Source organism: Capsicum annuum, chromosome 3 (genome assembly GCF_002878395.1).
Source record: "Capsicum annuum cultivar UCD-10X-F1 chromosome 3, UCD10Xv1.1, whole genome shotgun sequence".
In the NCBI taxonomy this organism is placed as follows: Eukaryota; Viridiplantae; Streptophyta; class Magnoliopsida; order Solanales; family Solanaceae; genus Capsicum; species Capsicum annuum.
Window position 1 is genome coordinate 233,817,946 of NC_061113.1, and position 19,679 is coordinate 233,837,624.

Here is a 19,679-nt window from a genome sequence, read left to right on the forward strand (position 1 = left end):
TGAATCATCCCGAAGGACGGAAAGAAACCACAAGTTCACAATTCATTTTTTCGACTCATGTGGAACTTGATAACTTCTAATGAATTATTATGGCAATATTTCTTGTGTGTAAGTAATAACTTTGTTTGGTAAGTTTCTCGAAAGCAAAAGGTGTTTATGTTTTATTTTAAAAAATTGAGGTGTTTGATTAAATTTTTTTAGAGAAAAAATAAGTATGTTTGAATAGCAATAAAAAGACATTTTTTATAGTTAAAAAAATATTATTTTTTTTCTGGAAGCACTTTTGAAACTTTGGAAGCACAACGATACTCTTTAAAAATACCTTTTCAGAAAGCATTTTTCTAGGTAAGAGTGTTTGTAAAATTCATCTATCTCAATTTTGTATGTCTTGCTTTTCTTTTCAATTTATTTAAAAAAAATGTCCTTAATTTAAAATTTTTACGTAATATATTTAAAATTATAAGATAGAAAAACATTCGGAGTAATACATTTCACTTATATGTAGTTTAGGAATATAAGATTCAAAAATATTCTTTACTTTTTTAAATTTCATATCAAATTCTAGATCAAAATCAAATAAATAAATTAAAACGGAGGGCGAGTATAATGCGTGCAAGCTGTATATGTATGTGATATTTTCAACTCGATGTGTCAAAAATATGGTCCTTATCTACTTATAGCTTTCAATATTATGATGAGAAGATGTATAATTCCAATTCCCTATTATTAAGCTTTCACCACACTCACACTTCGTTATCAAATTTAAATCAATGTCAATATCCACTTGTTAGGCTGTAGTTGACTAAGTCCTCATCAATGTTTTTTTTTTTTAATTTTTCAAGGTATTCCCACGTGAGATTAATTCTTCGTTCCTACTGTCAGCGTACTAAGCAGTAGGGAACTGACCACATAATTTTTTTCATTCACCCAACAATTTAACTTACCAGATACTTCTGTTTTGGTATGATGACTTAATTAGAAAAAATATTCACATAATAAAAGTTAAATATTATGTACTCCATATGTTTATCTCTTTTAGGTACAATGTCTTACTCATTTATCCCAACTAAGCTTTCATAACTCAGATTTAGTTATTATTGGTTATGTATCTTAATTGGAATAAAAATCCAAGTAGGAATTAAGGTAAAAAGTCATATCTGTGGATTTGCTTGAGTGGTCCTTCAAAATTATTAACATCTTTATAAGACGATAAATTAAAGTGGGACATGAAGAATATATTTTTGGGAATGAAGGTCATCTTCACATGGACTTATATTGTTTTATTTTCTTTAATTTCATTGGAACTAATATATATTGCTTATGTAAAAGCTTTGTCTCTTTGTCTTATCTTATGGAAGTCCCATCCCTCATGTGGCTGGAAATTATATTACGCTTTTTTCCGATAAACCCGAATTCTTGCAAACGCGGAACTAGCATATAATGAAGGGGTTCGTCCAAATCTTTACGATGAAAAATTAAAGTATTTATATATGGTTAAAATTATCGTTTATGTTTCGTGTGTACACTTTTGAACCTCCTCAATGAAAATTTTAGTTTCGTCACTATTTTTTGATCCCCAATATGTATTGAGAGAGGAAAAATGCAACTATCTAATCGAAATTATATATATGTATGTATAAGTCAAATTTTAAGAATATTTTTAAAGAATGCTTAATAAAGTTGGATGTTGAAATAGCAATAAATTGGATTTTTGCAAGTCATAAATAAATACCCTAATCTACCAAACCTATGTTTTAAATGGATAGTAGCTAGGGGTAGGCATTGTATGATATGGTATTTAAAATTTTGATACGGTAATTTCTATATTCAGTTTTTTAAAATATTATACAATTATCATACCATATTAATTCGATATGGTTCGGTATTTTGATGTTTGATTTTGGTATTTTGCAGTATAGTAATCGATAACCATAGTTTGTATAACTTCGATAATATATACTCATATACTAGAGTATTATTACTTCGATTTTTCAAAAGTACGTCTTAAATGTATCATAAATACACATTACATATGTAGAAAAATTGAAAAAGAAGTACAATTAATTCTTTTTGTTAGTTAACATTTTAATCAAGATAGAGTAGCGAAAGTTTTAATGTCTAAACATTTTTATACTAATACTAAGTATTATATATGTGTGTGTATATATATATATATATAAGTTACTTATGTAACTATATATACTTCGGTATGGTATTCGGTATTTTGATGTGTTATTTGTAAATACCGAATACCGTATCATATATGAAAAAAAATTAAAAATGTAAATATATCATACCAAATATCGTAATATCAAAATCATGATATCAAAAATTTTAATTCGATATGATAATTCGGTATATACCATATCATGCCCATCCCTAATATTAGCCCATCCAGCTGCATGGAGGCTTCCTGGATCGGATAAGACACAAAGAGATATTTTTCCATTTCTAATTGAAAAATAACTTATTTCATTCGTATAAAAATAATTCACATGTTTATTACTCATGTCACAAAGATAGTAATCAGGGGCGGATGCACAACATAAAGTGCGGATTTTTGAAAATTCATAACCTTCGTCCGATTCTTGATTTATATTCAAAAAACTAGAAAATATATAAGAATTATAAGTTCGAAACCCACAACTTTTAAATTCTAGATCCACCTCTGATAGTAACTATATCCTTTAACACTAATTATTCTAAATTAAGAGGTACATAAATAGATTTAAAAAAAAGACATTAATAAAGTATGAACGGTTAGTCAAATCACTTTTAATTAACCTTTTTTTTAATAGGTATAAAAAAATCTATCAATTATTTTGAGATGGAGAGAATAATTATTAGAATTTCAGTATAAATAATCATTTTTAAATTTCAAAAATTGAAAAGTAGTTGGCCCGTGCTAGTACTACAGACAACTTCGTATCCGTATATGAAATAAATATGGCTCCATCGGACTGCTATAGATTTCTACTTGTTCTAATATTATTGATGTTGAATTAATTGCACGTACATTAAATTAAAGTTGTAGTTTTAGATATTTGCCAATGCTACCACCTTATACTATCCAGGTGTTGACTTATATATAATCATATACTCAAAAGTATTCTTTTCTTCTGTTTTCACCTTTATTATCAATTAAGATCTAATCTACTCTAAAAATTAGAAGAAAAAAAAATAAAGAAAATAACTTAATTTAAAATATTGTTTCTGTCATTTTTTCCGTAAATAAATACCCATCTACCAAACCTATGTTTTTAATGCATATTAGCCCATCCAGCTGCATGGAGACTTCTTGAATGGGATAAGATTAAAAGGCACATAAATAGGTAAAAAAAAAAATAAAGAATTAATAAAGGATGAACTATTAGTCAAATCACTCTTAATTAATTTTTCTTTAATAGTTATATACTAAAAATCTGTCAATTATTTTGAGACAGGGAGAATAAATAGTAAGTATTAAAATTTCAGTCTAAATAATCATTTTTAAATTTCAGAAATTGAAAAGTGGTTAGCCCGCTAGTACTACAGACAGCGTCGTCTCCGTATATTAAATAAACATGGCCCCACAGCCCACAAGACTGCTGTAGGTTTCTACTTGTTCTAATATAATTGGTGCTGAATTAATTGCACCTACATTAAATTAAAGTTGTACTAGTTTTAGATATTGCCAATTCTACCACCTTAAACTATCCAGGTGTTGACTTATATATAATCATACTCAAAAAGTATTCTTTTCTTCTGTTTTCACCTTCATTACCAATTAGGATAGATTTCCATCTTGAGCCGGGGGTCTATCGGAAGCAGCCTCTCTACTTTTTTGAATGTAGTGGTATGAATTGTGTACATCTTATCCTTTTCAGACCTCACTTTGTGGGAATATACTTGGCATCTTGAGCCGGGGGTCTATCGGAAGCAGCCTCTCTACTTCTTCGAATGTAGTGGTATGAATTGCGTACATCTTATCCTCTTCAGACCTCACTTTGTGGGAATACACTTGGCCTTTTGTTGTTGTACCAATTAAGATCTAACCTACTCCAAAAATTAGAAGGAAAAAAAAAACAAAGAAAATAGATTATGCTCATCTTTATAATCTTTTGCCTTTACCCAAATAAGTCTTTTTTAATTCAAATTCGCACTAAAAAGTCTCACATTGAAGGTACAAAGGCGACTTCGTAACAGGGAGGCTCGAATCCGAGACCGTTAAGTATAAAAGAGTACTTATCCCTCCACTACAAAAGGTGTTTCATTTATCGAATGTAACCAAACACACTGTCGTTACATAGTTGGGAACGAAGTGTTATGTGCCGTAAGCGGGGCAACTCATGCACTGAACTTCCACTATTTGTAGTTCATGAAACAAAAACAAAACTGATCAGCATTGTACTTGAATGAACTAATAATATTCTTCTTATATATACTGGTCCAATTTTTGCTGCTATAACTTGAGGCATTCTTCAGAATCAGTCCTTGTAATACTGATTCCCTAAAATACACTAGAAAATGGCAAGTTACAGAAAACAACTCACTGTTTTTCGTCATGTGGATTTATAATCAACAAATAAATAAATAAAAGCCAGCCTACTACAAGCTTGCTTTTAGAAGAACCAAAGTTTTGTTATTTCCTTTTCCTTTTTGTTCTTTTTCACATCCATCAATGTAAGCACACTGTTTCAAACAAGGCTTTGCTATTTCCCCATCACCTTATGTACAGAAACTGTTAGCCCTCAAACTACAGGAACAAAGTTCTCAAAAGAAAAGTTTGTTTATCAACATTAGGGAGAAACAACAACTATCTTCATCCATTCTGAAGATAATTATTGTAAGTGGGATACATTAGTTTAAATTCCACCCTCGCTGACTGAACGGGTCGCGCTCTTGGACAGCAGTAAGTCTTTCAAATCTTTGTAAGTTTTGAGCTCCTCCAACGCATCGGATGCCTTCCTACTGACGAAAAATCCAGAGGCACTGCTAAGTTCTCCTTTTGGTTCAGTCTTTATGCTATGTGAGGTATAACAGCTAGAATCTTGCTGCAGAGGAGGAGCAGTTCTCAGCATGTGAACAAGTTCACCTACAGCTGCATCTTGGGATTTTCTGGTTGTTGAAGATGATGTCTGAGAAGAGATTTCTGAACCTTTTCTCCCATCACGGTTCTCACTGCATAACAATGACATAAAAGTTGAGTTGGAAATCTAATGGCGCGTTAGAAATGAAGACACAAACTAAACTCGGTGCCTGCTGTCTGTTCGGCAGTTACTGAAAGGTTCTTTTTTATTCAATATCAGAGCCCAATGGACAATTGGACATAAAACACCAATGTTGCTTGGATACAGGTCTGGGCACTGACAAGGAAGCAGAATATCATCACCTAAATCTTAAGATTTGGGGATATATATAAGAACATGGGAACGGGTGCTAGGATACAACCAATAACTGTACGTTACGACACCTATATCATATATGCACTTAGTTTGAAAATTATTGATGCTATTAAATTAGAGTTAGCATACATATTTTTTGCCTTCAGTTCAAAATTTTGTTATAACGTCATCCAGTATAATAGCAAACTATTCTTTTTTTTTTTAGAAAGAAAAAAAATAGAATAGTTTGCTATTATACTAGCTATTCTATTATAAATTATCTAACAAAGCAAACATAGCTACTACATTTATAATATATAACATACTTCTAAAATATTACCAAACACAGCTATAATTCGAGTTTTATGGCAAATTCTTAAAAATTGACCCTAAATCCTTCCTCACCCTCTCTCTCCCGTCGACACTGACCTTAGCCCTTCCCCTTTCTTCATCATTTTTCTTCTCTCTACCTCCATCTAATGCATCTTTTCTTCTCTCCCTTCATCCTCTCTAAAAACAGTTACTTTGAGGTCAGGAAATGGATACCCAAATTGAATCCATGAGCCATGAGAAGCTGAATTGAGTCCACTTTCTCCTTCATCAGCAGAGCAATTTTTCAGTGGCGAAAACCTTAATTTCATCGCCATCGTTCATTGAAACTCCTCTATCATTGCTCTCTCACCATGTATTTCAATTTAAAATTAGTTTTTTGCCCGACTCCTCTTTCACGAACTTATTTAACAGGCAATGACGATTGGAACTTGGAAGGTTCAACACGGATTTTGTAGTTTGTTGGACCATTATTTTTTTCCTTTCATCCAGAGTTCATTTTAGACATATATTGCATAGTGTCTGTAAAATTGGGTATGATTTCTCACGGAGATACACTGATTTAGGGGGCAAAAATAAGAAGGCTCCTAAAATCGTGAGAGACCCTTCAAATCTCGATCCACGATGTTGATACAACTAGGTTGAGTGGCTATCTCACAATTTTAAGTACATAATGTATCGAACGAAATTGTACACATTGATACGACCTAAGCTACTCGGACTCTTCACTTTCGGTGTCGCACCTGTGTTGACACGACATGGGTGTGGGTGTGGGTGTGGGTGTGGGTGTGGGTGTGGTATCCGTACCCGATCTGGTCAACCGATTTTGGTACTTGACCAAAATCAACTGGGGAAATCCGGACAAATTTAAGAGGTTCTATAATCAAAACAAAAGCTAAGGTGAAATTGAATAAAATAGAATACCTTGTATATATAAATTTCTATGTTATTGTTTTTCCTTTTATTTTCTTTCAAGATTTCTTTTTGAACAATATTTTCTCCTCGGATTTTTTACATAATATCTCATAATTTTTGTTTTATAACTCAATTTTTAGATATTTAAATTAAGGCAATTTTCATAAATCCCAACAGTTTAGGATGTAATTACATAAAATCCCGACTGTTTTCATATTTACATAAATTCTGATTTTTCATTCATTGTCGTGATACATAGCTAAGACTCGAAATACATCTTCATCTGATACATAAGTACCAATAATTCTTTAAATATTAATATCCCAGAGATACATTCAGATACACAAGTCCTACGTATCAATAGCACAAAAAGCATTCTAATATGTAATTTTTGTAAATTTTCAATTTCTTATGTATTTGTAACCTAATATACAGTAAGATACATAGCTTTTGTACATTTAGTGAAGGATCACGTGATGTATCTTCTTGTTCTTCCTAATGCGATACATCATTCTTATGTATCTTCAAACTCCGTTAACAGATACATCATTTTTATGTATCTTCAATAACATCATCTTCAACCTCCATTGACGAATCTCCGAACTCCAAAATTTCTCATGGCTTGAACGGTTTAGTATGCCGTCACGGAGGGATTCGAGATGTGATGGTGCAGGACATCGTGGATTCGAGATCTGGTTCAAGATATGTACATAAATTCTGTACGAATCAATCAAGATCTGTACATACATTCGAAATCTGATGGTAGAGGATGCCGCCGTGGACCTCTCTCCGGCCACTCGATGCTTCACTTGTTCATAGTACATACACTTCTCCACATGTTTGCAGTCGTTGGGCTCAGCCTTGAAGTTAATTCAACAACTTCAAACCTCTAAACTCATAGCCGACGACTGCTATTAAGACTCACGATGAGCCGTCGCTTTTTGATTGGACGGATGGATATTCGTAGAATAAAGTTGAAAATAAGGAACGGAAACCAGCTACATTGTGATGGAATTCGTATATAGATGATGAGGAAGAAGCTAAGTTTACGTTGGTATTTTAATCTTCAAACTTTATGAATTTCTCTAATTTTTCGGTGTTGTTGTTTTTGTGTTTGTTGATGTTTATCATCTTGATAATGTCCTTGATTTTAAGCGTTGTTTGAGGAGCATTAGGAGTTAAAATTAGGGGTGGTTTATGTATCTGATAGTTGGAGAGAGAAAGTGTGAAAAGGAATTTTTTTAACTAGTTTTGTGGGGTGGGATTTTAAGTAATATTAGTAACTTAAGGTGTAGTTTTAAGTAATTTTTCCTTTAAATTATTTTTCACCTAATCCCCGCACCCGTATCCATCTTTAGATCCATATGCTCGAATCTTTAAATTGAGACCGTGAAGGATCTGACCTCTAGGACCGTACTCGTATCAGACGTCTACACCCGAGTCCGAGCAACTTAGGATACAACTAAGTTAGGATGACTTTTACTAATGGCACAGGTGTATCATGATTTGAACCATACCGTTCTATCAACAATCACCAATGATACATTCATTGAAATACAATCAAAACAAAATATCAACATTCAATGGTGTGTGTAAGTAGTACATATAAGTATCAAAAGTAAGCTTATTTCTAATACATATATCCAACAAAATTAAGTGTTGATACAACAATATTGAGCGAATTGATATAGTGCATCCAACTAAATTGAGCAAACAAATACAGTGAATTGTTGTACCACCGATACAAATACGAATTTTAAAAAGTTGTCTCCCTGTAAGAATTTCAATTATTGAATATTGTATTATTGAGAATGACATGAGAGATTTGCAGTTAAATCTCAAGAATCAACCTATTTGGTGAGAATATGAAAATTTACTAGACTTGTGAAGTCGGACACTAAGCATTGGACACCTAGTTGAGTTGGTGCAATTGATACGTTCTTGATGTTATGTGAGCTCGTATATGTAGATTGTGAATCGTTGGAACATTCGGGGTAAGATTTGGAAAGCAATAAAAGGTATGCTGAAACTTACTACCTCTTGAAGCTTTTCTCGAAATTCATATTGTTGAATTGGTTTTCGAATAAGATTTAAGGTGAATCTTAGCTCGTCGGGACAAGCGGGTTGGGGTTACACCATTCCTTTGATTGTAAATGATTTAACTACTATATTTCAAAAATTTTGTTTTGTAAGTTGTGAAGTGTACATATTTTAAAAATTCTTTACATATTGAAATAGCACTTGAATCTTTAAAGATTATTTTCATTTGTTAATTTGTTTGTCATGAATTATGAAAGGGTCTTTTTAGAATAAATGATGAAAGGGTTGTAAATTTGATTTTTCTCAAATTATTGGACTGGCTACTAAGGTCAAGGTTGATAAAGGTATGTGTTTTTATGAGTTTCGTGAGCTCAAAGAGATTGGCTTCGGACATGTTCCGTGTAATGCCTTGAAACTACACGTGTCATCTAAGTTGCTCAGACTCGGATGCGGGTGTCCGATATTGGAGCCGACCTAGAAGTCGGATACTTCATGAGCTAAATTTTAAGATTCGGGGATATGGATCTAGGTATGGTTGCGAGTGAGGGAATTCAGCTAAAAATAATTCAAATAACTAAAGTAGAGTTCTAAAACTAAAATTATGAGATATCATGTGGAGAACTTGAGGAGAGCATTTGATCAAGAGGAGGATCCTAGGAGTAAGGAGATAAAAAAGAAAAGGAGCGGCATAGAAAATTCTATATACAAGGTATTCCATTTTCTTTGACATACCAATAATTGGTTACTCGTTTTCATTGAATCGGTTTGGAATTTCTCTGTCGATTTTGGTTGAAGTTTCAAAAATTGGTTGATTAAATCGGGTACAGATCCCACACTCATGTCGTGTCGACACGGGTGCGGCACCGAAGGAGAAGAGTCCGAGTAACTTAGCATGCCGGTGTAGGTGTGGGACCCACCTTATGGTTCGGAACTAAAACAGAGTGCCCTCATGAGATAACTATTGTGCTATATTATTAGCATGGTTGAGTCGATTCGTACGGCACTACAATGAGACGACTTGAGCAAATAGGGTATATAATACTTGAAGCTAGGTACATAACATTGTTGATTTACATTTCGTGTCGGTGATGGATAGTACTCCAGTAGATGATAAAATTTCTCATGATTTTGATAAGCTTTAGTGCTAGAAGCAAGGACTTTAAAATGTGGTTTGCTTTGATATTTCATTTCACTGTCTAACTTGAGAATTGATATAAATGCTTCTTTCTTTTATAAATGTCTATGCATAACACTTGATTTCTTAAAATCTTGTCTCGCTTCTGGGGAAACAGTTGTATGATAAATACTAGGCGCTACTGAGGGAAACAGTTGAATGATACATACTAGGCATGTGGATCTTACACCTTTTGGTCATTCAACTTTTAATTTTACAATTATGCGTTGACCATTCTAGGTCATGCCATTGCCGATTAGGACAACTCCACTCTTCCGATTAGATACTTTTGGTGAGACTCCACTTGCTTCAGGTGGAGCTTGTGTTGTATTCGTTAAGTCACCGGGACCTGTCTCGATTGACTAGCTTAATTCTTGTCATAGAGGTTCTGTAGATGGTAGTAGTTCTATCGGGTTGTAATTATGGTTATTCATATGACATGCATGCATGAAACTTCATTACTTTTGACAATATTTTATTTTTAAAACGGAATGTGGTTAATTTAACATTCGGAACTCGGAATCAAAATAAGCCAAGAAATTAAAAAAAGTGACCAAAATAAGTCACCTATTTAAAAGTTACCAAAATAGGCTAAACGTAATAATTTATTACGTTTTTCACTTTTTCCTTAAGTGTCAACTAATGGAGTTGACTTTTTAAAAAACATAAGAAATTATTACGTTTTACATATTTATTTGTAAAACGTAATAATTTCTTACGTTTTGTCAGAAAAATATGTAAAACGTAAGAAATTCTTATGTTTTACACAAAATTCGAAGTAAGAGAAGGACAGTGATTTGTCACATCACTAATAAAGATCACTTTTTCTGAAAACTGTCCTACAACGTAAGAAAAACTTACGTTTTGTACTTTTTGCAGCAACTTAAGGTGGGCACCCACCCCCACTATTTCCACTTATTTACTTTTTACTTCTTTTTAAATAAAAAAATTATGAGTCTTATTAACCCCTAAACAAAGCTAACGTTATAACATCCTTTTTGCCCCCATTTTTCATAAGAGTTGGTCATTTGCCCTGCCTTTCATCAAGTAAACACTCATGACAACGCTTGCATGAATAGAAATTTTTCCATGGTTAGATACTTTATGTACCATGTGATTCCCTCTTCCTTACATTTACATTCTAAAACTTTGTTGATAACTGAGGATCGGCAAAAAAAAATTACTACTTTAAGTGGAAAAAGTGGGGTGGGGGACCACCTTAAGTTGCTGCAAAAAAGTAAAAAAACGTAAGTTTTTCTTATGTTGTAGGACAATTTTCAGAAAAAGTGACATTTATTAGTGATGTGACAAATCACTGTCCTCTTACTTTGAATTTCGTGTAAAACGTAAGAATTTCTTACGTTTTACCTATTTTATTGATAAAACGTAAGAAATTCTTACGTTTTACAAATAAATAAGGAAAACGTAAGAATTTCTTACGTTTTTAAAATAGTCAACTCCGTTAGTTGACGTTAAGAAAAAGTTGAAAAGCGTAATAAATTATTACGTTTAGCCTATTTTGGTAACATTTTAAATAGGTGGCCTATTTTGGTCACTTTTATTATTTCTTGACTTATTTTGGTTCCGAGTTCTTAACATTTGTGTTCATGCATGGTTTTCAACACTTAAAAGACTTGAATTTTTCAGAAGGTTCAACATTCATAATTTAGGTGCATAAGTAGAAATTATTACATGGTTTGGTTTGCTCGGGTCGAGTATATTTTCGGGTGCCAGTCAAATGGATTTGGGGCGACACCTATATTTTGTGGGCATGGGTGTAGTCAAATCCTAAGTTACTCGGACTTGGGTGCGGTGTCCGATACGGGTACGGATCTAGAGGTCGGATCCTTCGCAGTCTCAATTTAAAGATTCGGGGATATGAATCTAGGGATGGATACGGGTGTGGGGATTAGGCAAAAAATAATTTAAATATCTAAAAATAGAATTAGAAAACATAAATTATGAGATATTATGTTGAAAACTTGAGGAAAAAATATTGTTCAAGAAGAAAATCCTGAAAGGAGATAAAAGGAAAAGCAATAACATAGAAATTTCTATATACAAGGTATTCCATTTTCTTCAATTTCACCTTAACTTTTGTTTTGATTACAGAATTTCTTAAATATGTCAGAACTTTCCCAATTGATTTTAGTCAAAGTACCCAAAATTGGTTGACCAGATCGGGTACGGATCTCACACCCACATCCACACTCATGTCGTGTCGACACAGGTGTGACACCGAAAGTGAAGAGTCCGAGTAACTTAGGTCGAATCACCCAATTTAGGTTGACAAAATCCAGTAGCATCCACACCCACATCGTGTTGGATAGACATGGGCGCAGCAAGGAATAAGGATCTGAGCAACATAGTAAAGCAGATAACAAATGTTTAAAATCCAATCTCATTCAAGATGGATCTTAGGTCCAGCCAATCCAGTCGATTGTCATTTCCATGCCATCTAATCCTCTTTCCCTCCCTCCCTCAAGTGAAAGATCCATTTCCACAAATTATGTGCCTGCGGTCTTTGGCAATTACTGAAAGATCCATTTTTCTTTACCTACCTACCTCTCACGCTTACCAACTCTAATGCAGAAAGTTTTCTTTATATACTCCATTTTCAACTTCAATTGCCTTTTGTTCTGCATATTCAACTCCGGTAAGTACTCTCATGATCCCCTAGAATCCTCCAAACGACTAACAAAAACACAATAGAAACCGACTGCTCTGGTGGATCAAGATTGTGAAAAGCGCTTGCCTCAGTGCTTAAAGCGTGAGGCAAGGTGACGCGAAGCTTTTGCGCTTTTCCCCTTTGAGGCAAGGTGTGTTCAGAAGCGTCGCTTCATTTTTTAAAAAAAATATAAAACTTAAAGACATGACAGACTTGTCAGTTTAGGCCTTTAGATTTCGTGGCCTTCCTCTTTTAGGGGCGATCCGCCTGCACAGCTCTTCTTCTGCGTTCTTTATCTTCAGGTACTTCCTTTATTTTCTTCTTCTTCTTTTTTTTGAGTCAAGGGTAACTTACAAGTATTCTATATTCTTCTTCTTTACTTCTTTCCTTCTTCTTCTCCTTTGTTTTCCGACAGCTCCTTTCGTTTCTTTCTTCTTCCGCAGCTTCTTCATTCTTCCTCTGTTTTTTCTTCTATTTCTAGGCAGGGGCGGACCCACGTGGTTGCCAGGGGGTTTGCCCGAACCCCTTGGTAAAAAATTACGTTGTATATATAAGGTAGAAAATCTATATTTATGTAGATATATTAAATTTGAACCACCTCAACCATGCATGTTAGATAGCTTAGTGGTATTGGCTACACTTCTTGGGTTGCTTGTTGAGGCTCATGTCACGGGTTCGATCCCCATTCGGGCGCAGGCTGCCATCCTTTTTTTAAAAATTAATTCACTGTGTTGTCTTGTACAGCTACGATTATTTAAAAAAAAAAAAAAAAAAACTAGCTGCTGCTATTTAAATAAAACGTCTAAATAAGTTAACACAAAATCCACAAAAACTTAAAACCTTTTTTCCTTTTACCAAAATTAAAAAACCCAAAACCCTTTTTCCTTTTTCACTTGAATTGTATTTTGTTGGCTTATTCACACATTTATATTTTAATTTTTCGAACCCCTGAAGGAAAATCCTATATCCACCACTATTTCTAGGTAAACTTTCCCAACTAGTCAGTAGCTTATTTCCTTTGTTTTATCCTCTCTTTCTGCATTTTTAACTCAGTTTTTTCTTTTCAGTTCAGGTTTTGTTGCAAAATAATTAAAAACATGATTGTTTTTGCCATTAAATAGTATGGCAGACTTTAAATGGTTAAATTAGCTTCTCCAAAAAAAGAAAGGTGAAAATATGAGCTAATGAAACTGATTTTTTGACAATCAAGCTGCACTATAAATTACTCATCTGGTATCTCATGAAAATCAAAGCACATAGAAATAGATTCTCTTTGTCTGGAAAAAGATTTACTATTGCTACTAATTTCATTAATTCAGATGGTCAGTTGGAAGATATCCTCACAAAATCACTTTGAAACTACAATACTGAATACATTTGCAAGAAACTAGGAATATACAATATGCCTAATCCACCTTACTCAGGAAGGGGCAGTTAGGAATACTCAAACTTATTAAACAGAATATTTATATATCAATATGTATATCAATTAGGATATTAGGGAATTTGCATGCATAGAATTATACATTCATCATTATTTAATAAAAAGCATAGACATTATTTAAACTCCCAAGAAGCAGGACATTGTCCAGATCTCTTCTTATTTTTCCAGTTGACTACGCACCATCCTATTATCTTGGGGAGGACGGTTATTACAACTATGTTGAGAAAATTTTTGACGACTTGAATCTACTTTAATTTAACTAACAAATGAATTAACCTTGGTATCTAGCAACTTATTCATAAAAATCATTTTTTACAATAAAAAGGAGAAGACTCTTCAAATTCTTCCTCGTAAGATCTTTGTGCATATCAAATATGAAAGGCAAAAAAATAACTTCAAGAAACTTTGCAACTTTAATGTCTCCCTTGAGATATGACAGCCAGGTGGACTCTCCAATATTTAAAAGATTTCCCAACTCAGTTAACATCAAATGCTCAACTTTATGTCCTACCAGCAGCTAATTTCTAAGCAATGTCCAACATGTTAAACAACAGTTATAAATTCAATGTACTGGCTCATGGAGAGCCAATTATTAAAAGGCAGATGCAATTTCCACAGGGCGCAGGAGGAACTTAATGCAACACGAATGTAAAGATCTTCAGTTCGCAAGAAGTCTGCAAAAATACAGAAGAGCAGCAAAGTTACCTGACTTGCAAATCGGAAGTGTCAACATCATCAACAATAAAGTGACAAGAAAAATCGAAGACATCCAAGTCATCTTGAAAAGATAGTCTGCTAGAACTTCTAGAGAATATACGCGGTGAACCACTTGAAGATAGCAAAGCAGAGAACCGTCCTGAATCATCTCTAGCATCTCTGGAAATCTGAAAAGGAAGAATAAGAGAGGTTATCTGTTATGCCCTAGATGCTACCTATCTGGGAGGAGGCAAACAATCAATCATCTCTTTTTGCTTTGTAAACTAACTGTAAAATATAGGGGACATTCATCAATCTAAGGGGTTTAATGTGGAGTATGACAAGGAAAACAAATGCTGTTCAAGCATGCTGAAACAGAGAAGGTATTAACTCAATCCAGAAACAGAGATGGAGGGTTTTCCCAGCTGCATATGTCGGACAATGTGGGAAAAGAGGAAGTAGTTCACATTCAGATGGTAAAAGTTGGAAGTGTTTATTCCATTTCTAATTTTGATGTAAATGAGTATGTTTAGAAGATCATGAATTAGGTGTGTTTACGGAGGAAAACATTTTTCCGAAAATGTTCTTCAATTTTTCCATGTTTGATTGGTCAAATATTCAATCTAGGAAAACAAATTTCTTAAAAATGAGGAAAATGACTTCCCCGATGGAAGTAGGGAAAACAAGCTTCATAAGTGTCATTTCAACTTCATTGTCTCATCTCCATCCACCCAACGCCCCAAACCCCCATCCCTTGACCATCCCATCCCGCCCCCATAGTGTTTTGCTAGCTTACAAATAAATGCTCTTGGGATATTAATTTTTTGCTTACTTACCAAACACTAGGAAAGTAAGAAACTCACTTATTTTCCAAAAAAAATATTTTCTAGAAAAACATTTTCCATCATACCAAGCATACCCTCAATTTTTGATGCTTAAGATTCCTTGTGAGAAGGCATAGCAATTGTCGTTTTGATAATCTCAGCGTAATTATGAATAACAACATAGATTTTCTTTAGTTTATATATTAAAATACAAATACGTTACCTTCTTTAAGAAAAAAGGAAAAACGCAAATAAAAGTCGGAAAAGCTGAAAATGGCTTAACTATGAGTACAATGTTTGGAATAAAAGTATGAACAACAAATTTCACAACCACACCTAATAACGAATAACAACACATATTTCCCAACTAGAAATAGCTCACCTTTTGTCCAGGACTGATAGTGCCAATATTCGACTCAAGAGTCCTCAGTGGATCCATTTTCCGGAATGACCTGATACCTGAAGGGGATTCTTGGGATGATGAATCTTGCTTTGTACTTCTGGGAGACATTGGAGGAAGAGAATGCCTGTTAGGATCAGAGAAATTAGGAGATAGGTATCTGGAACTTGTACCCATCATTGGATGAGGGATACTGACAGGGCCAGTTCCAGAACGCAAACGAGTCTGCCCAGGATTCACACCTGACAGATATGCTGGTGGAGATGGAGATGGAGATGATGAAAATGGAGGTGACAGCTGGTATTCATCAAAGCTCGTTGGTTTGTGGTGAATGGGCAGTCTGTGGTTAGGTGAAACCCTCTGTCCATGCACATCACTGGGTGAATATGAAAGATCATGCGGTGGGCGGTATAAAGGTGGGGATCCAACATATGGCTGTGTCCGAGGTAATGAAGGTGATGCGAGGAAACCACTTGTCCAACTGTGTGGCCGCTGGAAAGGCGATGAAGAAGATGAATGTGTCCCTCTAGACGGAAATGATGTAGGCTGGACACCCTTATCAGATGAGGAGGATGGAAATGACCTCATTCGGTCAGCAAGAGGACTGCCTACATAATCTGTAATGATCGCAGGTGGAAATGATGCAATAGTCTCCAGGTTAAAGTCCGATAGATCTTCACGATATGTCACAGATATACAAAGACGGCCCTGCTGGGCATCAACTGGAGCAAAACTATATTGCTTCATCAAATCCTCCTCAGCCCTGGAAAATGGAGCACTAAATGAAGAAACCTTGTAAATGATATCAAAATCGCAACTCTGACTTGATGAAAGTTTCCTGAAAGCCTTGAATGCAGGAAGGAGTCTCATCATTGAATAAAGGGAGCGGAGCAGTATAATTGATTTCTTGTATGTTTTCTTATAAGAAGAATCACCAATTTGAGGAACCATTGTCCTCAGATACTCATACTGTACAACCCACCTCTCTATAATGGTTTCTGTATATGCCCCTGCAATACCCGAACTATGCTCTGACAAAGAACTAGGTTTCTCTTGAACAAGTATGATGTCTATTATCATTGGTTCCATCAAATTTCTATGCCAAAAGTTTAAATTATCAAGAACAGCGGGACGATCTCCCAACACCAAATTGAACCACTTGTCACTCTTTTTTACTTCCACACTATGACCAGAAGGTCGAAAAGAAGGAACTCTACAGTCCAAAACAATATGCAAGGTTTTCAGAAGAAAATGAGCAAGTATCTGTTCAAACCTTCCATATTCACCCTGTGGGTGACTCTGAAAATCCATTTTACCCACCCCACACAAATATCAACCCCTCTCCTCTCTCATAACAGCTCGCGGAAAACGTATAGACAAGAGCAATTGTCTGCTAAAGATATGATCTTTCCCTTTGGGGGGGCAAAATGGATTAATATACACCTGGATATATGTACAAGTTAAAACAATGTTTAGAAGAACACAACCAATAAAGTACTAATGTTAATAGAGTCACGCAACTTATGCAAATAGACAAATGCACATGGCCTCAGATGTAATTACAAGTTAATTCTACTGCTTCATAACACATACAACATGATATACAAAAAGACAAAAGACTTCAACAGAAAAATTAAGAGTATCCTAAAGGACAACTACTTTATGTGCTCAAATTACTAAAATAAACAAAAAAGAAAAAAAAATCAAGGACCTCGAGAGTATCGGGGTAAAAGATTTTTTTTTTTTAATTTTCTTTTTTCAAATAACTGTGGTGTCCGGACTAGCTTAAGCACACATAGACTAATTCAGCAACATGTACTAAGTAACTTAGTCCATCAAGGATAAAACAAATGGAAAGAATCACCTAGTGTCACGTCATTAACCACTAGGCCACACAATAGGCGCAATAAGTAAAAGATAATTTTTTTTAACTTTTTATTTTTTTGATAACCATGGTGTCTGGGCCAACTAGCTCTAGAGTAATTTCACAGAATACCGGTCACCTTCCACCAGCAAGAGTTTCCATGTAACTTAATCCACCAAAGCTATAACGAATCAAAAAAATCACCTAGTGTTTTGTCTCGGGAATTGAACTACCTCATGGTGCTCAACACACGTCATTGACCATTAGGATTTAAATCAGTATAAGAAAATATTCAAAAACTCGCTAACTTTCTAGATGCAGATCTTGACACAGGCATTATTAACATCACTAAGAAGAAAGAGAATGATAAACAGTGAGAATGCACGATCAAATTCAAACCCCTGATAGTTCGAAAAAAAAAAACTAAGTGATTGAAGTGAATTCGGTAGAGAAATTGACTAATGAGAATAACGTTGATAGAAAAATTTAAAAGCAAAAAAAAAAAAAAAAAGAAGGAAGATCAAACTTACTTGAGAGAATAAAAATATAGGGATTATCAAGGGAGAGAGAAAACCTCAGACTTCGAAGCAAGCAGAAGAGAGAGAGAGAGAGATTGCGTAGAACGGCGAGAGTGGCCGGCTCTAGAGAGAGAAAGACAAGAGTGTTATGTACATAATGCGGACTCACGGCTCTATTCTCATGATATATTATATGGAATTATATACTTATACTAGATAGTACTCATCATGCCAAGGTGATCGATTTGAATTGTGAAAATAATCTTTAAATATGGTAAAATCTTAGTGAATTAAATCCTTTTTTAATAAGATTATGTATAATATATCATATGAATTCAATTATTTTTTAGATTTTGTACATGGCAAATGATTAGAACTCTTCAGCGTGATTATAAAGTTTGTGATGTTGAATCAAACCGTCGATGTATATGAGATGATGGGAGTTTGCTTTTGGTCTGCGCGGATTAGGACACAGCTAGCGTGTGAAATACTTTGCTTGAGGAGTACAATCGCAAGATTGAAATTTAGAGGAATTGACGGTTGATTGCACAAGTAGTGAAGCATGTGGTTTAATTCGATACGATGCTTAAAACCTTAGCATATCAGTAACATATAAATGGAGGACTACTACAAGGTCCTTGTCGTGTTCTCGACTTGAAAGGTTATTTTGTAGCCAAATGAAATAAATTTTAGGAGGCATGCATCATAAGTGTTAAAGAGGTAGATTCTCATATTGAAGAAGCAGTGATTGTTATTGCTGAAGTCCAACATCAGGAATAGCCTCAAGCTGGTAGCCCAGACGAAGAAGTTGTGAAGCTAAGCCTAGAAAGGTGAACCAAGAAATTCAGTTTGCAGCGAATCAAACTATATCTCTTTTTACACAGAATGGGGGGGGGGGGGAGGGCTTGTTTGTGATACAAATGACTTCAGATTTTAGGACATTCAAAAAAAGTAAACGGGAGAAGAGCAATAAGAGTAAACATTCAGTTGCGATTGTTATAACATTAAAATTAAATGATCCTTTCCTGATTTGAATTGCCCTAATTAGAAGTGGGCAACAAGATTTTTTGAAAAGCATATAATAGATTCGGAAAAAGTTAGTTGCTGATGAAGTTTAAATTGGAAGTTGAAATTTTAAATTTTGTGTCTGTCGAGATATATAATTAGCTTCCGATACAGTTAATAAAGGTATATGTTTTTTTTTTGTAAAGATACTTGTTTTCGGTATTTTTTTCTTCAATAGATATATCTTTTTCGAAAATGTTTCTTCAATAGATATATTTTGCGCATGTCGAGACACAGAATGAGCTTTCGACATATTTTTTTCGATTTTTGATTTGTCGAGATGCACAATACATCCAACGAAGATACATTTTTCCTTTGTAAAGATACTAAATTAGCTCTCAATATATTTTTTTATTTTGAATCTGTTGAGATACATAA

General features: G+C 34.2%; 1 protein-coding gene across 1 annotated transcript; it reads right to left on the reverse strand.

The window, feature by feature from the left end:
- Window positions 1-4,565: 4,565 nt before the first annotated feature.
- On the reverse strand, window positions 4,566-18,419 carry LOC107862985 (autophagy-related protein 13a). The gene is made up of 4 exons (XM_016708723.2): window positions 18,249-18,419; window positions 15,837-17,297; window positions 14,640-14,818; window positions 4,566-5,160 (listed from the first exon to the last, which is right to left on the reverse strand). The coding sequence occupies exons 2-4, from the start codon at window positions 17,163-17,165 to the stop codon at window positions 4,845-4,847; spliced, it is 1,824 nt and encodes a 607-aa protein (XP_016564209.1). The 5' UTR covers window positions 17,166-17,297; window positions 18,249-18,419; the 3' UTR covers window positions 4,566-4,844.
- Between the last annotated feature and the right edge of the window lie 1,260 nt (window positions 18,420-19,679).

What these genes read in the sequence shown, in the direction of transcription:
- LOC107862985 (XM_016708723.2), bottom strand. Translation starts at nt 17,165, where the DNA reads ATGGATTTTCAGAGTCACCCACAGGGTGAATATGGAAGGTTTGAACAG. An exon ending in CTATCAGTCCTGGACAAAAG is followed by an intron (nt 14,819 to 15,836) that starts GTGAGCTATTTC and finishes CTTCCTTTTCAG; the next exon opens with ATTTCCAGAGATGCTAGAGA. An exon ending in ACTTCCGATTTGCAAGTCAG is followed by an intron (nt 5,161 to 14,639) that starts GTAACTTTGCTG and finishes ATTGTTATGCAG; the next exon opens with TGAGAACCGTGATGGGAGAA.